The 23,987-nt window shown below is 44.1% G+C and overlaps 3 protein-coding genes and 1 long non-coding RNA gene across 7 annotated transcripts; 2 read left to right on the top strand and 2 right to left on the bottom strand.

The window, feature by feature from the left end:
• Positions 1-5,848, top strand: LOC106606968 (butyrophilin subfamily 3 member A1). Of its 2 annotated transcripts, none has more exons than XM_014203484.3 (7): positions 1-142; positions 1,621-1,701; positions 3,952-4,050; positions 4,171-4,272; positions 4,381-4,656; positions 4,775-4,853; positions 4,961-5,848. In XM_014203484.3, the coding sequence occupies exons 2-7, from the start codon at positions 1,642-1,644 to the stop codon at positions 5,545-5,547; spliced, it is 1,203 nt and encodes a 400-aa protein (XP_014058959.2). In that variant the 5' UTR covers positions 1-142; positions 1,621-1,641; the 3' UTR covers positions 5,548-5,848. The 2 variants fall into 2 exon arrangements, with proteins under 2 accessions (XP_014058959.2, XP_014058961.2); XM_014203486.3 differs by having other exon boundaries at positions 4,384-4,656.
• LOC106606971 (nucleoplasmin) lies at positions 5,847-7,758 on the bottom strand. 3 transcript variants are annotated; one of them, XM_014203490.3, is made up of 6 exons: positions 7,517-7,758; positions 6,767-6,882; positions 6,582-6,664; positions 6,227-6,437; positions 6,002-6,067; positions 5,847-5,915 (listed from the first exon to the last, which is right to left on the bottom strand). In XM_014203490.3, exons 2-6 carry the CDS (start codon positions 6,816-6,818, stop codon positions 5,896-5,898), a joined length of 432 nt encoding a protein of 143 aa, XP_014058965.3. In that variant the 5' UTR covers positions 6,819-6,882; positions 7,517-7,758; the 3' UTR covers positions 5,847-5,895. The 3 variants fall into 3 exon arrangements, with proteins under 3 accessions (XP_014058965.3, XP_014058963.3, XP_014058964.3); XM_014203488.3 differs by having other exon boundaries at positions 6,767-6,885; XM_014203489.3 differs by lacking the exon at positions 7,517-7,758 and adding an exon at positions 7,006-7,100 and having other exon boundaries at positions 6,767-6,885.
• On the top strand, positions 7,169-23,814 carry LOC106606972 (ATP-dependent DNA helicase Q5-like). Its single transcript, XM_045720302.2, is given in 18 exon segments — positions 7,169-7,475; positions 7,734-7,855; positions 8,011-8,532; positions 9,384-9,480; positions 9,622-9,842; positions 9,844-9,897; positions 10,063-10,145; positions 18,824-19,045; positions 19,324-19,423; positions 19,947-19,983; positions 20,092-20,150; positions 20,749-20,822; positions 20,939-21,036; positions 21,159-21,335; positions 21,573-22,205; positions 22,298-22,343; positions 22,451-22,665; positions 22,923-23,814. Coding segments are annotated over 14 exon segments (1,881 nt in total). The 5' UTR covers positions 7,169-7,381; the 3' UTR covers positions 21,257-21,335; positions 21,573-22,205; positions 22,298-22,343; positions 22,451-22,665; positions 22,923-23,814.
• LOC106606978 (uncharacterized) lies at positions 11,101-16,130 on the bottom strand. Its single transcript, XR_001329147.3, has 4 exons — positions 15,259-16,130; positions 13,405-13,594; positions 12,119-13,144; positions 11,101-11,442 (listed from the first exon to the last, which is right to left on the bottom strand). It is a non-coding gene; the product is annotated as an uncharacterized LOC106606978 (long non-coding RNA).
• Positions 23,815-23,987: the final 173 nt, after the last annotated feature.

Genomic DNA, 23,987 nt, shown 5'->3' on the forward strand with positions numbered 1-23,987 from the left:
AGCCGAACCATCTTCGTTCCGAGGAAAATCTTATATGTAAACAAGGTCAGTCATACTGCAGCATACAGTGAACTTGTTCTCCAGTAGAATTACTCCTGTGTATAGAAGACACCAATCGGCTTACATTACAACATTGTGACAGGTATGTCTAACTCGTTTGTACGACTCAACTGCATGACTGTGTCAAATTTTCCATAAAATATAATACATTAATTTCGATTGCATGAAAGTCCACAGACGTCACATAACAGCATGGCATTGTTTAGTGTCGCAAAAATAACTTAACTATCATGCATAGTGCAAAATTCGACATGTTGCAATGTCAACCAAAGATATATAGGATCAAGCTCTCGGGCAGTGCCGCAAAGTCACACGACCCTGCTCATTACTTTGTGCGCAGACTGCGTGTGTCTAGACTGGTCTGTAACTGGGTCACTGTCACTCAAACAAAAGATGCAATACACATAGGCCTACTCTGAATACCTGAACAATGTTTCCTGTTTTTGTTTTTATGATTTAATTTGCCTACTCACATTTTGTTTTTGCATTGTATCCCATTGCTTTCCTGTGTATTTATTTGTATTCTATTACTAAATGTTGACATGAGTTTACCATGAATTTCATAACAGATGCCACCTAGTTTTGCTCTCCACAATGTGTGCTGATGAATATGCATTTCATTTAGCAATATTATTATTTTGCGCCAGTCATTATTATTTGGTCTATATTGTGCTTGCCATCCTCTATCTGTTTGTGCTTGGCTGTATCAGGACCTTAAACCCTGTTTGGAAGTCCTCCTAGGTAATCTGCTAAGGGCTTCAGTGGCACACTGACCTAACTCACGTGCCACATTTACCCTGCTGCTGACAGCAGATTTACTGGCTTAGCCCACAAGGTGTGTGTTTGTGTGTGTCTGTGTTATGGAAAAACAAAGGCCAAACACATTACTGCTGGCAGATGAGACAGCAGCAAAGAGCATGCAGGGCCAGTCACGTTACAGAGGGCCAAGTAACCTCTGCTCTGACTCATCACTGATCCTAACCAATTTACTGATCAGTTGATGCCCCAGGCTCTAACAGTGGGTAGGACCCCCTGCTTACCTCACAATGATAATATGACTTGAATAACATCCACACAATAACTAGGTCAGAGTATCATTAAAGATTCCAAAGGGGAGGTATCCTTCATGTTATGATGACCACAGAGGTGTTGCTATTATGATTTGGTCCAGTACGATTAGCCATGTGTTGCCTGTCCTCTGCCCTATGATTAACGATTTAAAGCAATCTTAACAGTGGAGCTGCGTTATTCCTTTGGCCATAATGCCAGTGTCTTTTAACTTGACTCTGGACAGAATATAGGGCAGTAGGGTGGAACAGCTGACACATTTCTAATGAAAGTAGGGCAGGGGTAGTTTTAGATTTCAAACCATTTGAGCCCCCTTAGAGAATGTAGGTGGTCCTGCTACCACTGAATCAGATCAGTGGTGTGGTTTTAGTTCAGCAGTAGCACCTGTCAATCTGAAATCCTTAAACGGGTAGTGTATATTCTGTCAAGTAGAGGTTCCCTGTCTGTCAAGGTACTTTTATAATGCTATTTTGTCTGTCTTTTTCTTTGTAGAGTCTCAGCACAATTTCCAAGATGATGCAGTGTTTCCACTTTATAGTCGAGCCGGTCAAGAGCATCACAGTCAAGCTTAAGGTACAGTAGGTCACACTCCTGTAATGCATTAAAAATCCTCCAAACAACAAAAACACCATTTACATGTTTTTTTGTTGTTAAAATCTTTTTTGCTAAGGTCAGAGATTTATCATAAAGGAAAGTGACCTTGAAACGGCTGTGGAGGGGTTGTCATGGTAGCGTCACCAGTCACATGCTTACTCAAGTAGATAGGTTTTAATTGTTTCTGTAGTTTTATTTAATTACCTATTGATTTATATTTAAAACAAATCAAATCAAAGTTGACGTGTGTGTGTGAGTGTGTGTGTGTAGTATGGAAAATCCCAGGGAAAACAGATTACTGCTGGCAGATGAGACAGCAGCAGTGAGCATGCAGGGCCAAGTAACCTGCACGGACTGTTGATTTGATTGTCTGAACAAGTAAATGAGGGTGTTGTTGGGTAGATAATGATGCTGTCAGAGGGGTTATGGGAGAGAGGAGATCTCTTTCCTGCTGACAGGAGAAGAGCATGGTGTGCATTTTGATAAGGCCAAGTGGGTCCTTTTCTGGGTTGACCTTATTACTTTCTAAAGCACTAGTAAAACACCAATTTCTGTCCTAAATCTGTTTCCTTTCCTCTTTTCCTAATATACTGCTCAAAAAAATAAAGGGAACACTTAAACAACACATCCTAGATCTGAATGAAAGAAAAAATCTTGTTAAATACTTTTTTCTTTACATAGTTGAATGTGCTGACAAAATCACACAAAAATAATCAATGGAAATCCAATTTATCAACCCATGGAGGTCTGGATTTGGAGTCACACTCAAAATTAAAGTGGAAAACCACACTACAGGCTGATTCAACTTTGATGTAATGTCCTTAAAACAAGTCAAAATGAGGCTCAGTAGTGTGTGTGGCCTCCACGTGCCTGTATGACCTCCCTACAACGCCTGGGCATGCTCCTGATGAGGTGGCGGATGGTCTCCTGAGGGATCTCCTTCCAGACCTGGACTAAAGCATCCGCCAACTCCTGGACAGTCTGTGGTGCAACGTGGCGTTGGTGGATGGAGCGAGACATGATGTCCCAGATGTGCTCAATTGGATTCAGGTCTGGGGAACGGGCGGGCCAGTCCATAGCATCAATGCCTTCCTCTTGCAGGAACTGCAGACACACTCCAGCCACATGAGGTCTAGCATTGTCTTGCATTAGGAGGAACCCAGGGCCAACCGCACCAGCATATGGTCTCACAAGGGGTCTGAGGATCTCATCTCGGTACCTAATGGCAGTCAGGCTACCTCTGGCGAGCACATGGAGGGCTGTGCGGCCCCCCAAAGAAATGCCACCCCACACCATGACTGACCCACCGCCAAACCGGTCATGCTGGAGGATGTTGCAGGCAGCAGAACGTTCTCCACGGCGTCTCCAGACTCTGTCACGTGCTCAGTGTGAACCTGCTTTCATCTGTGAAGAGCACAGGGCGCCAGTGGCGAATTTGCCAATCTTGGTGTTCTCTGGCAAATGCCAAACGTCCTGCACGGTGTTGGGCTGTAAGCACAACCCCCACCTGTGGACGTCGGGCCCTCATACCACCCTCACGGAGTCTGTTTCTGACCGTTTGAGCAGACACATACACATTTGTGGCCTGCTGGAGGTCATTTTGCAGGGCTCTGGCAGTGCTTCTCCTGCTCCTCCTTGCACAAAGGTGGAGGTAGCGGTCCTGCTGCTGGGTTGTTGCCCTCCTACGGCCTCCTCCACGTCTCCTGATGTACTGGCCTGTCTCCTGGTAGCGCCTCCATGCTCTGGACACTACGCTGACAGACACAGCAAACCTTCTTGCCACAGCTCGCATTGATGTGCCATCCTGGATGAGCTGCACTACCTGAGCCACTTGTGTGGGTTGTAGACTCCGTCTCATGCTACCACTAGAGTGAAAGCACCGACAGCATTCAAAAGTGACAAAAACATCAGCCAGGAAGCATAGGAACTGAGAAGTGGTCTGTGGTCCCCACCTGCAGAACCACTCCTTTATTGGGGGTGTCTTGCTAATTGCCTATAATTTCCACCTGTTGTCTATTCCATTTGCACAACAGTATGTGAAATTTATTGTCAATCAGTGTTGCTCCCTAAGTGGACAGTTTGATTTCACAGAAGTGTGATTGACTTGGAGTTACATTGTGTTGTTTAAGTGTTCCCTTTATTTTTTTGAGCAGTGTATTTATATTTCATTGTTACTTTCTATGTGTTCTATGGCTAACTCTTTTCACTCTTTTTTTTTTTGTCTGTCAGGAATCTCGCAAGAGGGCGAAGAATGAGAAGAGAGAGCCACTGGAAGAGAATCAGCTGTTTATAGTGGAGCTGGCTAGAGATCTCAATCGAGTGTGCCAGGTACACTGAAATATATACACACCTTTTGTAACATCCATTATACAAGTATCCATTGTCAGGTCTAGTTTGGAGGATAAACAAGTCTACTAAATCCCCCACTTGTCTATGCCCTCTCTGCAGAGGTCTGAGGTGCTGGGGAACATCTGGAAACTAGAGGACATCTGGCCCACTCCTCTTTGCAGGGCCTTCATCCTGGAGTGGGCATCTCTGCTGGAGAGCAAGGTATGGAGAACAGGAGCCAATATACTGTAACAGCTATTAATATATACTGTATAGCTTGCAGGTGACTTTCTCCAAACACGTGTTGAATGAGTCTTCACCTGTTGTCAGCAGAAGAGGCCCATGCAGTCGGATGGCTGGCCAGAGGAGAGAGAGTGGAGGGAGCAGGACCTGTTCAGTGAGAATGACATGGAGAACGCTAAGAGGACCATCATCAACTGGACCAAGGACCTGAGAGCCCAACCTGAGCAAAGTGTGTGGCCTGGGGAGGCTGTGGCTCAAGTTCTGGAGGACCTCCAGGCCGCATGGAGGAGTCACCACATGCCCAACTTCCTGACAGCCATGGAACTGCTCATGTGGGTCTTACTGACACAGGGCCTGGACAAGGTAGGGGCCTCCTTAAATATCAATTGTCCCCCTTTAAAATAAATGAATGTATATTCATGTAAACAGCTCTGATATTTACCAAAGACGCTTTTCTCCCTCTCCGTCTTTGTGCTTGCAGGAAGCCATCCCTCAACAGTGGCTCATATGGAAGCAGAGGACTCAGAAGATAGGTGCTGCCCGCTACATTCCTCACTCAGGTATGTGATGCCTTGGACAGGCATTGACAGAGCCAGATGTGATGTTCACAGAACGTATTTTTTATTTGACTAATATTTGTTACTAATCTGTTTCATGTATATTCCAGTATGGGACTGGATCTCTAATGCAGCAGTGGAGATTTCCCTTGACCTGGACACGGCCAACCCTGACCTGCTAATCTCCAACGACGAGAAGAAGATGCGCTGTGGCTTCGAGAGAAAGGATGTGCCAAACTACCACCAGCGCTTCGATGGCTGGTGGTGCGCCACAGGGGTGGAGGGTTTCAACTCTGGCCGCCACTACTGGGAGGTGGAGGTGGGGGAGCGGGACTTTCGGCTGGGTGTGGCCAAGGAGTCAGCCCTGAGGAAGGGCTTCAAGTCCCTGAACACAGACACGGGCTACCTGACCCTGCGCCTGGAGAGGGGCACAGAGCTCAAGGCCCTGACTGTGCCCTTCACTGCCCTGCCGCCTGGTCTCATCCCCCGCAAGGTGGCTGTCTACCTGGACTACGACCAGGGCCAGCTGTCCTTCTACGACGTAGACAGCCGCTCCCACATCTACACCTACAATGAGAGCTTCAACGAGAAGCTGTTCCCTCTGTTCGGTACGACGGAGATCATTAAGGACCTGGTGATCAAGTCCCCTGGGAGCAAGGCCTATTGCCTCTGTCCCTCCCTGTGCCTGTGGGGCTGAACTTTCCCTCTTAACACCATCCCTCCACCCTATGGTTACCCTCTCACCACTCCGATAGAGTAATCAGAACCTTCGTTACTGTAAAGAACTAGACCATCATGATATTGGATAGCTATGTTACCACTGATGCTGCTACTTCTATGTGATTCTTTCTGCCTCTTCCTTACTCGAGTTATGCTATGCGCTCACATGCTCTGTATTTTCGTACATTTGAAAGAATACCGTAGTATTATTGTGAAATATTAATCCTGCAATAACAATGCACTTTCCGTGATGAATAAATATACGAAACTCAAAGGTTTTACTTTTTGTGCTGTGTTTTATTGAAGTCCTTCAAATTTGATCATGTTATTGAAGACCACTGTGATCTGAAATAAAAACAACATAACTATTTCATACTGAACTGTACAATGTCATAAGGGATCAAAATAGGTAATCCTATTTGTTTACTTACCAAGTGGGGGTGTTGATGAGAAGACCTCCTCCTCCTCCTCATCATCATCATCATCATCATAGATCACTATGACAGCACAAAAATACCAGGTATCATTTGAATTGAACTTAAAGCCAAATACAGAACCGAGTCCCAGAATTGACATACAAATAGTTTCTGATGAATATTTATTTTTATGCCATTCTCTAGACAATAACATAATTTTCTCCCATCTCAATTACTTACATGTCAAATGCTGTCCAGAAATGAAGAGGGGGCCCTGCCCAGAGCGAAGGTTGAAGATGACAGGTGGCATGAGCTCAAACCCACTGAAACTGACCATAGGTTGGCACATAGGGTGAAGAGTGGCAATGGGCACTGGCTTGCAGTATTCCCCAACTCTGTCCTGTACCTCCACTACATGCATCTCCTTACTGGCCCCTGCACTCAGACACATCTATACACAAGGGGAGCAGAGATTAGGGGTTGGGCTGTCATTGGACTATGTTTATTTTTGTGTTCCTGACTAAGTCAAAGTGATCTCTGCTAATGGGGTGTGTGGAGAGGGCTGGAGATGGACTAAAGACTTGAACAGACTGACCGTTCGGATAAAGAACTGATGCTCCAACAAATCCTCCGCTATTTCAAACACTGCCTTTCTCTTGGTGTCATTCAGCTCACAGCCTAGTCAGAGGAGAGAGGAGACCCTGGGTTTACAATACATTGCTGTGCATCTAGGTCACCAATTTCAAACCATCTCAAAGTGGCATTAACCTCAGTACATACCCCAGAGCACACAGACAGTGTCAGAAACAGAGGGTGAAAGGGAGAGATCCATGGAGATGAAGTGGAGTGGAGTTATCCTCCTTTTAATGTTCTGCAATCCTATGCCTCTTCTCTCCCTGCTTTATTGATAAATAAATCAGGATTTTTGAATGTGTCAGTGTTTTTGGTTTGGGTGTTGATAAAGTGATCTATGGAGGTCACCAAATTCAACCAGAACTCAAACGTAAACGGAGACTCACCTCACCGATCGAGACAACAAAAAAATTCTAGCATTAAAATCTGTCCTGGCCTGGGTCGTGCTAATCAGGTGCTAATCACAGCGCATTCGACGCTCATTGGCCAGGAAAACAAAGGCGTGTACCCATGGAAGATGAATCCAATCAGAGTTGTGTGTGTTTAATGTTTTTTGCACAAAACATAAACAGATCTGTTTCGGTCATTTGACATTAAATAAACATGTATATTTAAAAGAGAACCGTAGATAAAATATGTTTAAAGAGATTCACTGGTTAAAATATGGCTTCCTTTATTATGTGCCGATTGGCATGATGTCATCCATACGCGACGACGAGAGAATGAAGTTTGTTGTCAAGTTGGACGTTTTTCTGGAAAGAGATGACTTTAATTAAAAAGGCGTTAAAAACCCATTTTGGGTTCGATAAGTTCCGATCCCAGAAGCAGGAGGACGTTGTTAAAGCAGTTGTTAAAGGTGAGGACTAGAATAGACATATTGGACTTACAATAACTTACCTAGGAATTTCTCTTCTAGTTTTAGCTAATCTTAGCCAGCCGCGGGCTATCTAACTAGCTAGGTAACTAATTATCCAATTCTTCAACCAGTTCATTGACTGTTACCTACTACTAGCTAGCATGATCAGTTATTGTCATTAAACATATCTGAGTAATGCCGTTGCCCAAATCAAACTGTCGATGGAATATTGTAAATTACTGCCCCTGTTGTGTGCAGGTGACAGGGATGTTTTTGTGTGTATTCCCACCGGGGCAGGGAAGTCCCTCTGCTACCAGCTTCCTGCAGTGTTGGCTAAGGGTATTACCTTGGTCATATCCCCTCTTATCGCTCTCATCCAGGTCAGTCTCTCTTCTTTAGTATTTTCTTCTGTTGTGTAATTTGTCCTGATTACGTGATTGATTCTGATATAGACTGAGCTATCCTTAACTGCATAGCTAGCTGTGTATTTAGGTTTCTTCAATGATGATCCCTTTCTCTGTATCCACCATAACAGGACCAAGTGGACCACCTAAGGGACCTGAACATTCCTGCATGCTCCATCAACTCCAAGCTCCCTGCAGGGGAGCGCCGTCTGATCCTGGCCGATCTGGAGAGTGAGAGCCCCAGGTTGAAGCTGCTTTACATCACCCCAGAGATGGTGGCCTCCCCTGCCTTCCAGCCCTGCCTTACAGGCCTGCTCTCCCGGAGCCTCCTGTCCTACCTGGCTGTGGACGAGGCTCACTGTGTCTCCCAGTGGGGGCATGACTTCAGACCAGACTACCTCAAACTGGGCGGTCTGCGTGCCAGTCTGCCCGGGGTACCCTGCGTGGCGCTGACGGCCACGGCAACCCAGAAGGTGCAGGAGGACATAGCAAAGTCCCTGAGGCTGCTATCACCGCTGTCCTTTGCCACACCTGTGTTTCGCAGTAACCTGCATTATGAGGTGGTGTACAGGGAGCTACTGGAGGACCCCTACAAGCACCTGCATGCCTTCATCAGGGAGGCCCTGACCCTGGGGGAAGGCCCCAAAGGACAGGTTGGTGGACTAGATTCCCCTCTGACTCTCTCTTATATGCCGTATCTCTTCCTACTGTACCCTATATCTAATGGATGGTGTAATTAGGTAGGGCTGGGCGATATGGCCTAAAAATCATAAGTCTATTTTATTTTTTTATTTTGGGCGATTCACGATATATATCTAGATTTAAAGGTCAAATACACCGCATTTCAAACAGTCAGCAATAATCAAATGAATTCAGGGCTTGTGAAATTATACCTAGGGTAAATATAAGCCTTCCACAACCATAAAACCCACTAATAATGTAATTATTTTATCAAAATAGTTTAACCTGCTTTTTTGCAATATTCACTGATCTGGCTGAAAATGCCCGTTTTGCAACAAACTGAACATAAATATGCCAGAATCAGTGTTCATTGATTCTCTGGTTTTAGTAGTGTCTGCTCTGCGTGCAATTTGAGGAGTTGAAAGGTTAACATCTCCTCTATTACGGTAAAATCATGGATGGTGTAATCAGAGTAATGTCTTTCGGTGTCCCTATGACCGATTCTGTTGGAACAAACCTTAAATGCAAATAGTGAGTTGAAACCGCTTATCAGGGAGGAAGTGATCTGTCATATTTGTTGTGTGTGTGTGTGTGTGTGTGTGTGTGTGTGTGTGTGAGAGAATGGGAAGGTGCATAGAAGGAGCAAAGGAGACCAAAAAGACATGAGAAAAAGCAGACATAAACGGTCATAAAATACAAAAGTGATTGTTGCGATACAGGCATTTGGAATATTGCGCTAAAACATGAATTCAATATGTCATCCAGCCTTATAATAAGTGCATGGTACTTAGCTTGGGATATGTATCTGTATATCTTTCTTCAGGGTTGTGGAAGTGTGTATTGTCGGACCAGAGAAGGCTATGAGACGGTGGCTTACCAACTGACTAAGCTGGGAGTCCTGGCCAAGCCTTACCATGCAGGTGAGACATTCCTCAAGGGCTTACAAACATTGTGGGGTAGGATAGTAAATGTTAAAGTTTAATAAAGACAAGAATCAAGCAGATTATTTTATTGATGGTGAGACAGGACATAAACTTCACCTTTAACTCCTGCTTGTGTAGGGTTGAAGACAGGAGATCGCACAGAGGCTCAGACTGATTGGATGCAGGGTAAGGTGCTTGTCATTGTGGCCACTATCAGCTTTGGCATGGGGGTTGACAAATCTAATGTCAGGTTTGTGGCCCACTGGAACCTTGCCAAGTCACTAGCCAGTTACTACCAGGAATCTGGGCGTGCGGGGCGAGATGGGCTGCCCTCTTCCTGCAGGACATACTACTCCTCCCAAGGACAGGGAGCAGTTGAACTTCCTCATCCGCAAGGAGGTGGCTCGCAAACAGGTTACGTCTAACTACACTGTCAACCTGCCTCACAGGCTTGTTAGTAGTATAGCAATATGATGGTGCTGTAAATGCATGGGGATTGCAATTGGTGTGTACAGTGTTCAAATCTTTTAATGTTTGTTAATTTAACTTTGAGCGAATGATTGTGTGACTTCTCTGCAGGCAAAGCGTGGCTCCGAGAAAGATCAGGACAAGGCTTCCATCACAGACTTCGAGGCCATGGTGGCATTCTGTGAGCAAGAGGGGTGAGTGTTATATAACACAGGGGTTCCCAAACTTTTTCACTCAGGCCCCCCCTTCCAGCATTGAGGAACATCTCGCGCTCCCCCTGCGCTCGCGCGCCACGTCTATTTCTGTGGGCACAAGCACTGTTCATGACACACCCCTCTTGTTGGAGGAGAGAAGATTTTGTAGGTTTAAAAGCATACAATATTTCCTGCAAATCTACACATTTTGTCATGGGGCGCAGCAGCCCACAGTTTGGGAACCACTGATATAACTCACCACAATCATCTGCATTTTTGTTTTATTTCATGCAAGAGAGATACAAAAGCGTATTGCACTGTTTTAGGCAGGCTAAGAAGATGCTTTTTCAGAAGGAAGAGATGCCCTTTTTAACCTATGCAACAACTATACAGAAATGACAGCATTACTCTTTTTCTGTTTTTGTGTATAACTGTGAAGCATATTACAAGGCTTCCTCAGTGCCTCAGTTCCATGTTTGTACAGCAGAGGGCAGGCATGGTCCTCTGAATCCCCTGAGGAATGAGATAATGGCTTGTTTTTGCTGAACTAATGCTGTGTTCACGTGCTAGTCGGGACTAGGAAACAGACTTTTTCGACTTGCTAACTGGTTGTAGTTATACACATGCTGTGTTCAACCAGTTAGCAAGTTGGACATTTCTGAGTTTCCTAGTTCCATCTAGCACTTGAACAAGGCAATAAAGCAAAGGAAGTCCTTTAGATAGAAGACAAATGGCAACACTCTCACAACGGGTTTGGCAAGATGCCTCCATTTAAATGAGTTGTTGATGGGATCTGCAGAGGGCTCTTTCTTAGAGTCTCTGAGCCAGTGGCAGAGGTTGAGTTGACACTCATACAGCCTAGAACTGACAGACATTCATCTCCCCATGCAATCTCCTGTTCTTCTGGTGGGATCTTTTAGTTACATGTCCAGTTGTTTGTATTACTTGATGCCTTTGTGTGTGTGTGTGTGTGTGTGTGTGTGTGTGTGTGTGTGTGTGTGTGTGTGATTCCATGCTCCTGTGTTTCTTGTGTCCTTGTGTTGTGTGGATCAGTTGAAGCCGTCCTAGAGGTCTAGTCTTGTCCATCTCTCACGTCAGACTGCTTTATTAGCCAGCAGAGCCCAGGGATGCCCCATGGAATGTTGATCCGCCTGGAAGCCCGGGCCTGTTTGGCTGCTTCTCAGGGATGCTCTGTGTGTGTTTTGTATGGAGGTGTGTTGTTCAAGGGCCGGGCTCCTTTATAGATGGGCTCCACACTCTCCCCACGGAACCTCCTCATTCCTCCGGGGTTAATAACCTGTTGGGGCTACAGGTTAGCAATGAACCCCGAGTCGGGATTGCTAACAAGGCTGGAAATTCAAAACATCAAAAATCTAATAATTTCAATTTCTCAAACAATCAACTATTTTACACAATTTAAAAGATAAACATCTCCTTAATCTAACCACATTGTTCGATTTTCAAAGAGGCTTTACGGCAAAAGCATAAAGTTAGATTATGTTAGGACAGTACATAGCCACAAAAGTACAAACATCCATTTTCAATTCAAGGTCAGGCGTCACCAAAAGCAGAAACCAGCTAGAATTATGCACTAACCTTTGTCAATCTCCATCAGATGACACTCCTAGGACATTATGTTATACAATACATGCATTTTTTGTTCCATCAAGTTCATATTTATATCCAAAAACAGCATTTTACAGTAGCATGAAATTCAGATTTTTTTCTTCTCTGAAATGCTTCCGGTGAACATAACAAAATTACTATTCGAAAACATTGGTAAATTATAATATTGTCATTCAAAGAATAATATATTATCATCTCGTAATTGCTACCGAATGGCCAGATCTCAAAATAACTTTACTGGGAAATCACATTTTGCAATAAACGGGGTGCTATGCTAAGAACAACAGGCTATGCTATACAGTTAGCATCATCTAATATCGATAATAACATTGTAAATATCCCCTTACCTTTGATTATCTCCATCAGAAGGCAGGCATCCCAGATCCGGAAGGCATCCCAGGTCCGGAACAAATGTGGTTTCTTTTGACAAAGTTCATAATTTATGTCCAAATAACACCAAGTACTTAGCGTTCATTATGCTCCCACAAAACGTGGTGGGGGCTGGTAAAATCACGCCGAAAAGCTAAAAAAAACCTAGTAAATAATCTATTTACGTCCGTTCAAACATGTCAAATGTTGTTTAGCATTAATCTTTTGGTCCATTTTTAACGTTAAACATCAGTAATATTTTCACACAACCTATCCTATGTCTAGATAAACAATGATGACAAACTCACGTTTCTCAGATTTATGCGCAGGCGCAAAAAAATGAAGTGATGACATGTCAACTTCCTTGGATTCTAATTTGCTCTCTGTTTATCATAGACGCTTCAAACAACTTTATAAAGATCGTTGACATCTAGTGGAAGCCGTAGGTGTTGCGAAATGAATCCTTTCTCACTATGGTATCTATAAAACAATGACACTAAATAGTACAGTCACAAATGCTTTTTTTTTTTAATCTATTTTTCACAGGTTTTTGCCTGCAATATGAGTTTTGTTATACTTACAGACACCATTCACTGTTTTAGAAAATTCAGAGTGTTTTCTATCCGAATGTGTTAATACTATGCATATCCTAGCTTCTGAGTTGGTGTAGGAGGCAGTTAAAAATGGGCACACATTTTTTTCAAAATGTCTCAATACTGCCCCCGAGCCCCAACAGGTTTTAAGAGGCCCATAGAGTGCCTCTCCAGAATGTCTCTCCTGGTGACACAGTGGTGACAGAGGGTTTTCAGTTCACACCACTCTGCATGGGTCCTCATTCTTCTGGGGTTTAGAGGTCCATAGAGTGCCTGTTTATAATGTCTCTCCTCATTATTGGGGGAAGTGGGGATTGGCTCAGGTTAGCTGACTATGTGGCCCCTTGGTTCTGGTCCTGTGACAGCAGCAGCACGTCAAACAGGTCATCAGCAGCATGAGCAGGAAGACCACTAGGAAAGAACACACGATTGACAACACCTTTTTATAGTCGCTAGCCTACATATTTAAATTATGTCTAGGCTCTGTCCAGACAAGATGATTGATTTCACACTATCAAAAGTGATATTAAAGATGTTGGAGTTTCATCCTTTGCAAGACATGTTCTGACATGTTCTGGAGCACATGGTTAGGTGTATGGAGTATATCTCCACTGAGAGGGGGGGGGGGGGGGTGTGTGTGTGTGTATATATCTATGAGAGGTGTAGCTTACCGATAAAGATGACGAGGACAGCGAAGGCCCCCATCTCCAGAGGGCTGGCGGTGGGGAGATCCTGCAGTTTGGCCCAGAGCTTCTGTAGCAGGGTCAGCATCTCCTCCCTGGCATCCATCATGTCACTCACACTGAGGGTGGGTGCAACTCTGTAGTATCTGGGTGCAGGTTGGGTGATGTGACCACTTTGCTGAAATAAAGGGATGAAAGATGGATTATTAATTAATAATGGATTATTATTACAATATATTGTTAGAATTATTAGAATCTACGCATTTTGTTTTATTCCTTATTCTTCACCCATAATGGACTGTGAGTCTAGAAGTCAGAGATGCTGTATGTTACTGTCTAACTATGTAGATGACCTGACACCAATGGAATGTTGACAAACCATTGTGTTCATCCTTGAATATATAAGCTAGCTGCTAGTGCATGTGTTTCTGATGAGTAGGTAGGACAGAGTGAAATCAACAGATTCCAGCTCCTCCGATAAGAAAGAGGAGGATCTAGAAAGTGTGTTATAATCTGGTAATATGTCGGTGTGTAAAGGATTTAGTTTTTCTGGGCCCGTGGGATTGTGTCTGTTCCAGGCTTACTAGAGTAATTCTAGGGCTCTCCCAGCAGCATGGCTGTGGACTGACACACCAGTTATCACAACAGTCATGAGACTGAGAGGAGGGTCCCACTGGCTGACTGTATAAAGGGAGGACTTTTATCTGTGTTATTTCAAGGGCAGACACCGATGTTTTCCTTGTTGTGTGTTAAAATATATTCTGTCTGAGTTTCTGTATGTTCCTATGAACTGTAAATGGCAGTTGGTTGTGACAATTGATGCCAAGACAGGATCCTGCTCATATTAATTATCTCATGATCATCACTCCACAGTTCTCCTCCTCATCACTCTCTTTATCTTCTTCTCTGTAGCTATGTAGCTAACCACAGTGTTACTTCTCCTCTCCCAACCTCATCACACTGTAGGCTACTTGATTACATTACATGTCTGATCTCTTCATCACAACACTAGATTGACTTGGATTAGGATAGAATTGAATGTATTGATTCTATTAAAGGGGAAGTCTTTAGAAAAATAGAATAGTGCTTCAATTCATTTGACAGTAAAATGCTTTATTGACTATAGGTGTGGCATGTAAAACAGATACCAGACTGTTGGCTCATTCTCTTTGTCCTGCTGTCTGTGTCCCTTTAAAGAGTTTCTGTTCCTGTTGTGTTGCTGGACCTGCCTGAGTCCATCGTGGTGGAATGTGTTCTGTCCCATGTATTTTGTATGAATTTCGCTGACAATAGTTTTTACTTTAGTTCCGTTTCCACAGCTGCTCTGTCTCTCTCTCCCAGGTAGACTCCCACCAGCTGGTGTAGTGATAGATCCCAGTCAGACTGGGCTTTCACCAGTCTCAGGTTTCATGGCTCGGCTGGGGGGTATGGGAGCAAGTCTTCCCACAGTAGTAAAGTGTAGCTAAATATTCAGCTGTTAGAACTGTCATTATGGTAATGACATACAGGAAGAGAGCTCTCCTTCTAGAGCTGTTCCAACTCTGGTCCACACTGTGTTCACATGTAAATAGCCTCCCTATTAATACACAGCTGGAATACACCGATGACAGCTAAATTACACTCTTCACATTCTTTTGGTTAGGCTATGAAGTATGCTAACACTGTTATTCTGGCCTGTATTTGCATGTATATAGGCTACATGTACACACTCACAACCAGCATACCCTCACCTGAACTGTATGGGTAGTTTGCAGATATGCAACAGAGTAAATAAAGGTGCTAAACTGTGCTTGTCTAACGAAGCGAATCAGTTAGTGATGTAACGCAAGAACCAACACCTACCTGAGTGAGTGTGGAGAGCGAGTTCCCTGTGTGTTGCTGGGTGAGTTGGAGCCAGCAGTGAGACAGGAGGTGGTGACCTCGCCGCCTCGACCCAGCGGTCTTTTCAAGATTAGGGTTAGCAGAGATAAGTTCTCAAGTAGTGATTAGCATCGAAGCCAAGAGATGACCGAAAGCCCATCCGCTGCACTGCTGTCCTCTGTACAGTCTGTTCTGGGTTTCAGAAAGGAATCAAATCGGGCTGGAAGTGAGCTTTCTCCAGCTGTCATTGGTTTGCTTTCCACTGTCTCTCACTCCACTCTTACTCTCTCCTTTTATTCTTGCTTCTCTCCCAGTTAGTAGTAGCTGTAGTCGTCTCTTGGTGCCAGTGGAAAAGGCAGCGGTTGTGCAATAGCAACACTATTTATCTCCACTTACAAAGGACTCGTGCTGTGTTTTTGTGCTCTCTGCCTGTTGTATTAATATAGGCTAGTTCATCATCTCCTCCTCCTGCTGTGGGTCCTTATCTTTCCTTCACTCCTCCTCTGGAAAGACTCTGTTGCTTCATGAGCTCTTTCACGCTCTCTCGCTCTCTCTGTCCCTCGCTCGCTCTCTGTCTCTCTCAATCCTCTCTGTCTCTCTCTCTCTCTCTCTCTCTCTCTCTCTCACTCTCCCCTCCTCCCTTGGTGAGACTGCCTCTTTCACCCCTCTTTGAAAACTGTGGAGACTGGGTTTCCATCCTAGGTAGTCTTGCTTTGTGTGTTATGGAGGTGGCTTGACTAGTATTCCTCCGAGACACTAGCCTGTATGAATGTGTGTACGACTGAGTGGATCTCTGTGATTTATACATGACATAATATTGTGTATTGAGTGAAAGAGCACGCGGTTATACAAAGAAGCGTAACAGCCATACTCTAAAGAGTGAATAGACATTCAGACGTTGAAATCTATTTAAAAGTCATTTAGAACCGTAACATCCTCACCACCCATGGCCAATCTCACTCACCTACAAGTCTCCTAAAAGTAGATCATTTTGGTTTGCTATTCAGACTAGACTCTAGGGTTATTTTATAGAACCTCATCTCTGTTTCACATTATTCACACAGGAGTCATTCCACACCCACAACCCCTTTTTCTCCTCATCATTCGAGTTTGTCAGAATAGAAGGGAGTGGTGTGTCTATGAGTGAGCCGAAACCGTATCCAGTTCAGACGTATTGTTAAACTGGTGTTCTTTTACTGGAGATACACTTCACACTACTCCAGAGTCCCTGCATTTGATTTCAATAACTGTTTGACCGCACCCGTTTTGATTTGAATGAAACTTTCCATACATATTTGCCCATGGTAGAAGTGGTCAGAAAGTGTCTTTTTTTTTTGGGGGGGGGGGGGCTGAATGCCAAAACATTCTAGCTCAAAGTTACCCGCTGTTCAAAGTGGACCCGTTTTGCATCCCCCACAATTCCATGAGACATCCATGTCTTCATCACTGGAAAAGATAAACAGTTCAGTTTTAAATAATTTAAAAGCTTACAAAAAGGCTTGTCAAAATATTTGATAATTTCTTCGGTTGAGACACAGCAAGCTCTTGAATACAGGGTGGGTGTCAATTCAATCATAGAAATATAATTCATAGAATGGACCTATCCCTTCAGACCCCTGCAATTAAGCTGATACACCATTGACATTTTAAATGTAATTAAAATGTTTACTTCCAATTAATACCATAAAGATGGCTGCTGGTCCACCCACCATTGAATGTCAACTTAGATGGGAATGTCTATTCTATGATCTATATTTCTTTGATTTCAATAGGTTTCCTATGGAAGATTGACTGTTATTTAAACAAACTGATATTCCCATTCAAGTCAACCTTCTCTGATGTGTGGACCTCCAACCATCTCTATGGTACCATTCTTTTAAAGTTGACATTTTTATTTTAGTCACATTTTAGTACATTTATCAGCCCAAACATGACAACAAGTATTCAAGAATATTCTGTGTCTCAACCGATGGCAGGCACAACACAAAAACCTCAGATGATGAAACATAGGGTCTACGCTACAACATATGGGAAAATGTGTTTTTGCTGTTGAGTTTACACGTTTTTAGATGATTGACATCAAAGGTAAAAAATGTTTTGGGAAGAAATGATCAAATAGTTTGACAAACTTTTTTGTAAGCTTTTAAATGATTTAAAACTCAACTGTTTATCTTTTCCAGTGATTTAAGACATTGATGTCTCATGTTATGGTGGGGTATGCAAAATAAATCAACTTGAGCACCTATATCGCCTAAATGTTTTGGCATTCAGGTTTCAAAAATCAGTGGTCTAAAGTACTTAAGTAGTACTTTAAATTATTTTTACTTAAGTAGTTTTTTTTTGGTATCTGTACTTTACTTTACTATTTTATATTTTCGACAACTTTTACTTTTACTTCACTACATTCCTAAATAAAATTATGTACTTTTTAATCTTTACATTTTCCCTGACACCCAAAAGTATTCATTACATTTTGAATGCTTAGCAGGACAGGACAGGAAAATTGTCCAATTCACACACTAATCAAGAGAACATCCCTGGTCATCCCTACGGCCTCTTATCTGGTGGACTCACAAAACACAAATGCTTAGTTTGTAAATAATGTCTGAGTGTTGGAGCGTGTCCCTGGCTATCCGTAAATGCCAAAACAATGATCATAATTGTGCTGTTTGCTTAATGTAAGGAATTTAAAATGTATTTTTACTTTTGATAATTAAGTATATTTTAGCAATTGCATTTCCTTTTGATACTTAAGTATATTTAAAACCAAATACTTTTACTCAAGTAGTATTTTACTGGGTGACTTTCACTTTTACTTGAGTCATTTTCTATTAAGGTATGTTTACTTTTAGTCAAGTATGACAATTGGGTACTTTTTCCACCACTGCCAAAAAGTCACTTTCTGACCACTTCTATCATGGGCAAATATGTATGGTAAGTTTTGTTCAAATCAAATGGAACGACCCCTCTCTGCTCAACTGGGATTAACATCTAGTGATAGTGAGTCGTGACAAAGCCTTATTTGGCCAGTTGAGTGTGACCTTGTTTGATCACACGTCATGCGCACACACACACATCGATCATAGACAGTAATGGGTTATCTGTTACACAGTGGTAGCTATTGATCAATGACGATCCTCTTCGTCATTTCTCCATGACACAATCATTGTATAATTCCTCCTATCAGCAGCATTAGCTACCTTTCTGATATCATACTGTGTCATGTGCACTTTTCTGTATTGTGAGTCTTAATGAGGAATGCACAATATCTTGGCTCTGGGAATTTTGAGATGCTGTGGGCTCTACTGAGCTTCTCTGTAAATGCAAGGCCTCCTAGGGGTTTGACCTCTAGCATGTCTGTTCAATATTGTGACGACCCTGGGTTTATAAGCGAGGAAATCGACTCTGCCGCTCGAGCATGCTTTTGCGGCACAGTCGATAGCGCGCCGGACTTCGGGCTTGAAGGTCGAGGGTTCGAGACCTGCTCCCTGCTGTTTCATTACAATATGTTTGTCTCTCTCACACCTGTATTTCTGGGCTTTCTCAGCTGCCGCCATGCCACCATCTCCAAGTTCTTTGGGGACCAGAAGCCGGACTGTGCGGGGGCCTGTGACTACTGTCGTGACCCCAAGGCTGTGCGGGCCCAGCTGGAGAAGGGGGCTACTTTGTGCACCAAGACTGGAGCAGCTCGGAGCACACAGCCCAGGGGCCCGTTTGGGTTTGACCGTGACCTCTACGCCGGGAGGAGGAAGGGCTACGGCTTTGAGAGGTCAGAAATGCAACGGTCTAGTAGCCTGGAGGCCAGTCTAACTCTGTTGGTTAAAGCAGAAACAGACTGGCATCCAGGCTAACATTTGTTGTAGTTGCTAACAGGGCAAGATAGGGGGGGTCTTTCCTTCTGACAGGCTAGTCATGTTTTGGTTGCACTATTTGGTTAGGTTAGAATTATTTTCAAATGTATTGTTGATTTTAAAATGTGTTTTCTAGCTGTCACTCATAGACAGTACAGTAGGAATGCTGAGGTCTGTGGTGATGTCATCTCCTCAGGCATGATGAGGAGGGCTGGGAGAGTGATGATGATGATGGCTCCGAGCATCGGAGGAAGGAGTTTGGAGATCTCTTCAAAAAACAAATGAACCTGCGCAAGGTGAAACCTCACATTCATGTACTGTGTACATGCTGTACATGGACAGCCCTACTGTTATACACAACATCTGACTCATAAGCATTCCATTGCTTCAGTAAACAAACCTTCATACACTGTAGCAGCTCCCTCTCTCTCCACATCTGTGTTCCAGCTGTGGCCAGCCAGTCAGCCAGGCAAGGAGGCTATGGGGCTAGGGGCCCCTGTAAGGCACCATGTGGTAAATCTCTCCCATATGTGGAGTCAAATCAGCACAACAGGGCTATTCAAATCCATACTATTAATCCTGACAAACAAAAGACGTGTTGAGTTGAGCCATTATTTTGAGACTGTTGGTTTGAGATGCTGCCAGCAACAGCACGGGGCTTGGAACACTGAAACACTAGCAACTAGGTGAGAGAGGCAGCGGTCTAGTGCTGGAGTGAGGGATTTGAGGGGCCCTCTGTAGGTTCTCTGCTCTAACTGACAATAGAAGTGTGAAGGGGTCTCTTATTTCCCTTTGTTTTCTTCTCTCTTTCCTCTGTAGGTGTCTGAGGGACACAAAGATTCATTTAACCCCCCGGGTGGGTTCTCTGTTGTTGTAATATCAGTGTAGACAAGCAAAGTGACTGACTAATAATACTGTTATGTGACTGAATGGGTTTGGACATTGTGTTCAACTGTGTCTGCAGATGATAACTGCCCACTCAGGGAGGCCAGCAGCCAGAAAATTCCCAGGCTCACTGTCAAGGTACAGCTCTACTATGGAAACGTCTCACACGCGCATGCTCACATGCATGCTCACGTACGTGCAAAGCAATATGCACATTCACATGTTTTTGATGTTTAATGCACATGTCCTTGTGTATTCAGCGTCTCCACCATCATGAGCTCGTTAGAAACTATTCATTTATCCAGAATTAAATTCTGCTTAAAATCCTTTACCCAACAAGATGCTGGCTTATCCAGGGTCCCACTCTCAATATGTGATCAAATGCACTGAACATCTGTGTTTGCAGATTGAGGGGATTGTACTACCACTGTGTGGTTCATACATGTATTACAAGAATACCCATTTTCAAGGAAAATATTTAGCCCCATTTGTATTTTTTTAGCGGTGTCTTACTGATTGTATGTCATGGTTTAAAAAAGTGAAAATAAATGTATGTATAGTGTTGATTTTATTCTGGAGCTGCTACTGACCAGTTCTCCCTTGTAAAGACATGCTTTAAATATCAATGGCACTTTCCCTTTGAATAGAGGATGAAATCAAATGAATACATCTTCACTTGCATATTTTTAAAATAGTTTTGACGAGAGTGTGTGCCAAATGTGTGCATCAATTCTAGGCTCGGGAGCACTGTGTGGCCCTGCTACAGGAGGCTATGAACAACCACCAGGTGGCAGCAGCAGACACACACAGGTACCCGTCACTACTAACCACATGCACCTAAAATGCCAAATCACTGATGCCACTGGGACAACTGAACTGACACTTGGACTTCTTTCTTTGCCTTTTTCCCCCCGCCCCTCACCCAGCTCTGACACACTCTCCTTGGCAGTGGATATTGAACATGAGGTCTTCAAGATCACCAAGTCTTCCAACCTGTACAAAGCAGCCGTCCTGAAGAGAATAAGTAGCTCCTGACTACTGTCTGGTCTATTGTACAACTCTAAAGTCACTATGTATCGAGTCCTATGGAAGCTATTCTTTTTAAGCTATTCTTTCACTCATCTAACTTATCTCTTGTTCCTAAAGGTATCAGAGATGAAGAAGGAAGGGGCTGCCTCTGCGGGAGGAGGAGGAAGAGGAGAAGGGACCAGCGGCTCTGGGGAATCCACAGAGATAAAGACTGAATCCAAAGACGAAGCAACCTCCTCTTCCTCCTTGACTGAGGAGCAGCGGGGCTTCACCACCGCCTCACAGATCTACTCAGTAAGGCCCAACTCCACAGCACACAGAGGACTCTGCTTTTACTTCGCTTTAGAAAATACTGTAGTGCTCCTTTATAAGCAGCAGTAATGACTAAATATGTATCTACTGGCTAATGCATTGAGACTGTCTCAGCCCATTTAGTAACAGGATGCAGTCAGTGTTATTGTGAGTCAGCCTCATACTGGGTTCTATTAGTAACTAAGCGTCCTTCCTTCTGTGTCTCCTTCTCTCAACCAGCTAAAGCGGAAGAGAATAGGAGCAGGTCTGAGGGGCTCCTCCAACCCCTTCCAGACTGCCAGTGAGCTGCTGAGGGCCTCTGTGAGGGCTCCACTACAGGTCCAGGGGCCGACAGGGAGCGGGGGCCCTGACTGCCTGGCTGGGTCTGGAGAGTCAGCCGGAGAGGGGGAAGAGGAAGGAGACAAAGACCGGAGATACAGCACCAACCATCAGCTCCTCCATCAGAGCTAAAGCCAGTGCAGTCTCTGCCTTCCTGAACAGTCCCACCAAGACAGGAGGCAAGGTCCTGAGCAAGAAGCAGAAGCTAGCGGAGGCTGCTAAGAACTCCCGCAACATTACCCAGTACTTTGGGAAGAAACCGACTGAAAAGAGTCAAGAGGTGGAGATAAGAACCAATGATGTGTCGTCTCAGGCCTTTTCAATACCACACCAGTCACTCCCCACTCAGGAAATCACACCTGCTACTGTCTCCATGGACACCATCCCTATGGACACAAGTCCCATGGAAACCATCCCTACGGACACCATCCCCATTGAAACTATCCCTATGGACACCATCCCCACAGAAATCAGCAACTTGGATGATGAGGAGGTTAAAGAGGAAGCTAAACTGGACTTGGACTCTATCATAGTGTAAGATGTCCCTCGGAAGTTGTAGATAAAGTCTTTGACTGGTTTATTCCGTTTTGCGCCTCTCTCTCTAAACTCCTTTGTCTTTTTCACAGGCAAAATGCACATGAAAACAAGGCTAAATCGTTGCTAAAACAAAGGGTATGGAGATCAACAGTGTTATTGTATCGTCCAAGTTTTTTAACAGTAATGTAATGATGACATCATTGTTAACATCTACTACCACATGTTCTCTGTGTGCGTGTCAGCTATGTGAAGAGAGGGAGGCCCTCCCCCAGCCAAGCGCAGCTGCCCCCTACAGGACAGCAGGAAGAAGGTGACCTTTAACCACAAAGTCCAGGAGACTGTACTGGAGCCAGGGAGCCCAAGCAAAGCCCCCAAGCCTGTGTCTCTGAAGGAGGTGGCTGACATCGTGGTGCGCTGTCTAGACCACTTCTATACGCAGGGCAAGTTTGCCACCAAGGTGAGGGAGAGAGGGAAGGGGCATAAGCTGTAATGAAAATATTTAGTTCTTAATTTGTCACTTTTTCAAATCGTAGTATTCCAAATGTGAAATCTTTCTTGTTGTAGGAGCTGTTTAAGTCATTTGCCCGCTACTTGTCTCATCTACTAGCAGAGGGGAGGAGTAGGGGAAGAGGTCAAGATGAGGAAGACAAACATTGTGTGTGCGCACTACCGCAAGCTGCCTTTTATAATAATGAACTATTTTTGTGTCCACAGTGAAAATGCAGGCCAAGAATCTGATAAAGAAGTTCTTCAGCGGTGTGAAGCGCTGTGAGAGTGAAGCAGATTGGAAGCACCTGACAGGACCACACAGCACTGAGACCTCTGAACACAGAGGGATGGGAGGAGGCTGGACTATGAACGGAAAGGTGGAGGAGGATAACAACCCGGGGGTCTGATCCCTTCATCCACTCTCTTTCTCGCTCTCCAACTGATTCCCTCCCTCACATCTCTCCCAGGCCAAGATACTGAGCCGTTACAGAGATGATATGCTGCTATGCTGTGTCAACTCCAGGCTCATGCTGTCGTGGCGTGTAGAGCCGCTGTAATGGCGGCCATAAAACATGTACTGTATAAAGCATGTCTGCTGGTGCTTATGGGGAACAATTAGTCATCTCTGCTCAACGCCGAACAGAGGTGGCTCTTTGTTTGATGTTAGCACCATGTGACTAGGACATGGATGCTATGGTTATACCAGGCCAAACCCTGCTGCTACCTGGTCTGTCATTCTGCCTGACTAAAGAGGACAGCCAGCTGGATGTGTAACAACCACACTCTGTCCTTGATAGATTTTAGAGCTGTAATTTAATCTATTTTTCATTGTTAGTTTGTTAGTTGTTTTCATGAGATTCTCAACGAGAACTTTTGTTTATGCTGAGGAATCCCAAAAAATATGAATTAGTTTTTTTTCTCTTGTCCTTATGGTTATCTGGTACAAAGTTATCTTGTCTAAAATGATCAGAGCTGGCCAGTCTGCCTGGGCTGGTTGGTGACTGGGTGCATAATGGGGGAAAACTCCCAACCATCACAGAAATGTATCTAAAAACCCAGCCATCACACACTATTGCTCCATGTGAGACCTGTTTACAATAAAATCTCTAACACTGAATGTCTAGTGGTTGGTACTAAATGGCTCATGGGCTATATACAATTAGATCAAGTGGAAAGACTGTTTTATGGAGCAGCATCTTCCCCTGTATAGGGAAGGGGGTTGGGAATCGTTGCAGAATGGATCAGGAGAGATCGGTGCAAAGCACGAGTGAGTGGGGGCTTGTAACAAAA

Source organism: Salmo salar, chromosome 06 (assembly GCF_965601325.2).
Source record: "Salmo salar chromosome 06, fSalSal1, whole genome shotgun sequence".
NCBI lineage: Eukaryota > Metazoa > Chordata > Actinopteri > Salmoniformes > Salmonidae > Salmo > Salmo salar.

Bases quoted from the DNA above. Each gene is read 5' to 3' on its own strand.
- LOC106606971 (XM_014203490.3), bottom strand. From the start codon at position 6,818: ATGGATCTCTCCCTTTCACCCTCTGTTTCTGACACTGTCTGTGTGCTC. The intron at 6,665-6,766 runs GTATGTACTGAG...TCCTCTGACTAG, and splicing joins CACTGTCTGTGTGCTCTGGG to GCTGTGAGCTGAATGACACC. The intron at 6,438-6,581 runs GTCAGTCTGTTC...CCTTGTGTATAG, and splicing joins ATCAGTTCTTTATCCGAACG to ATGTGTCTGAGTGCAGGGGC.
- LOC106606968 (XM_014203484.3), top strand. From the start codon at position 1,642: ATGATGCAGTGTTTCCACTTTATAGTCGAGCCGGTCAAGAGCATCACA. The intron at 1,702-3,951 runs GTACAGTAGGTC...TTTGTCTGTCAG, and splicing joins GCATCACAGTCAAGCTTAAG to GAATCTCGCAAGAGGGCGAA. The intron at 4,051-4,170 runs GTACACTGAAAT...CCCTCTCTGCAG, and splicing joins ATCTCAATCGAGTGTGCCAG to AGGTCTGAGGTGCTGGGGAA.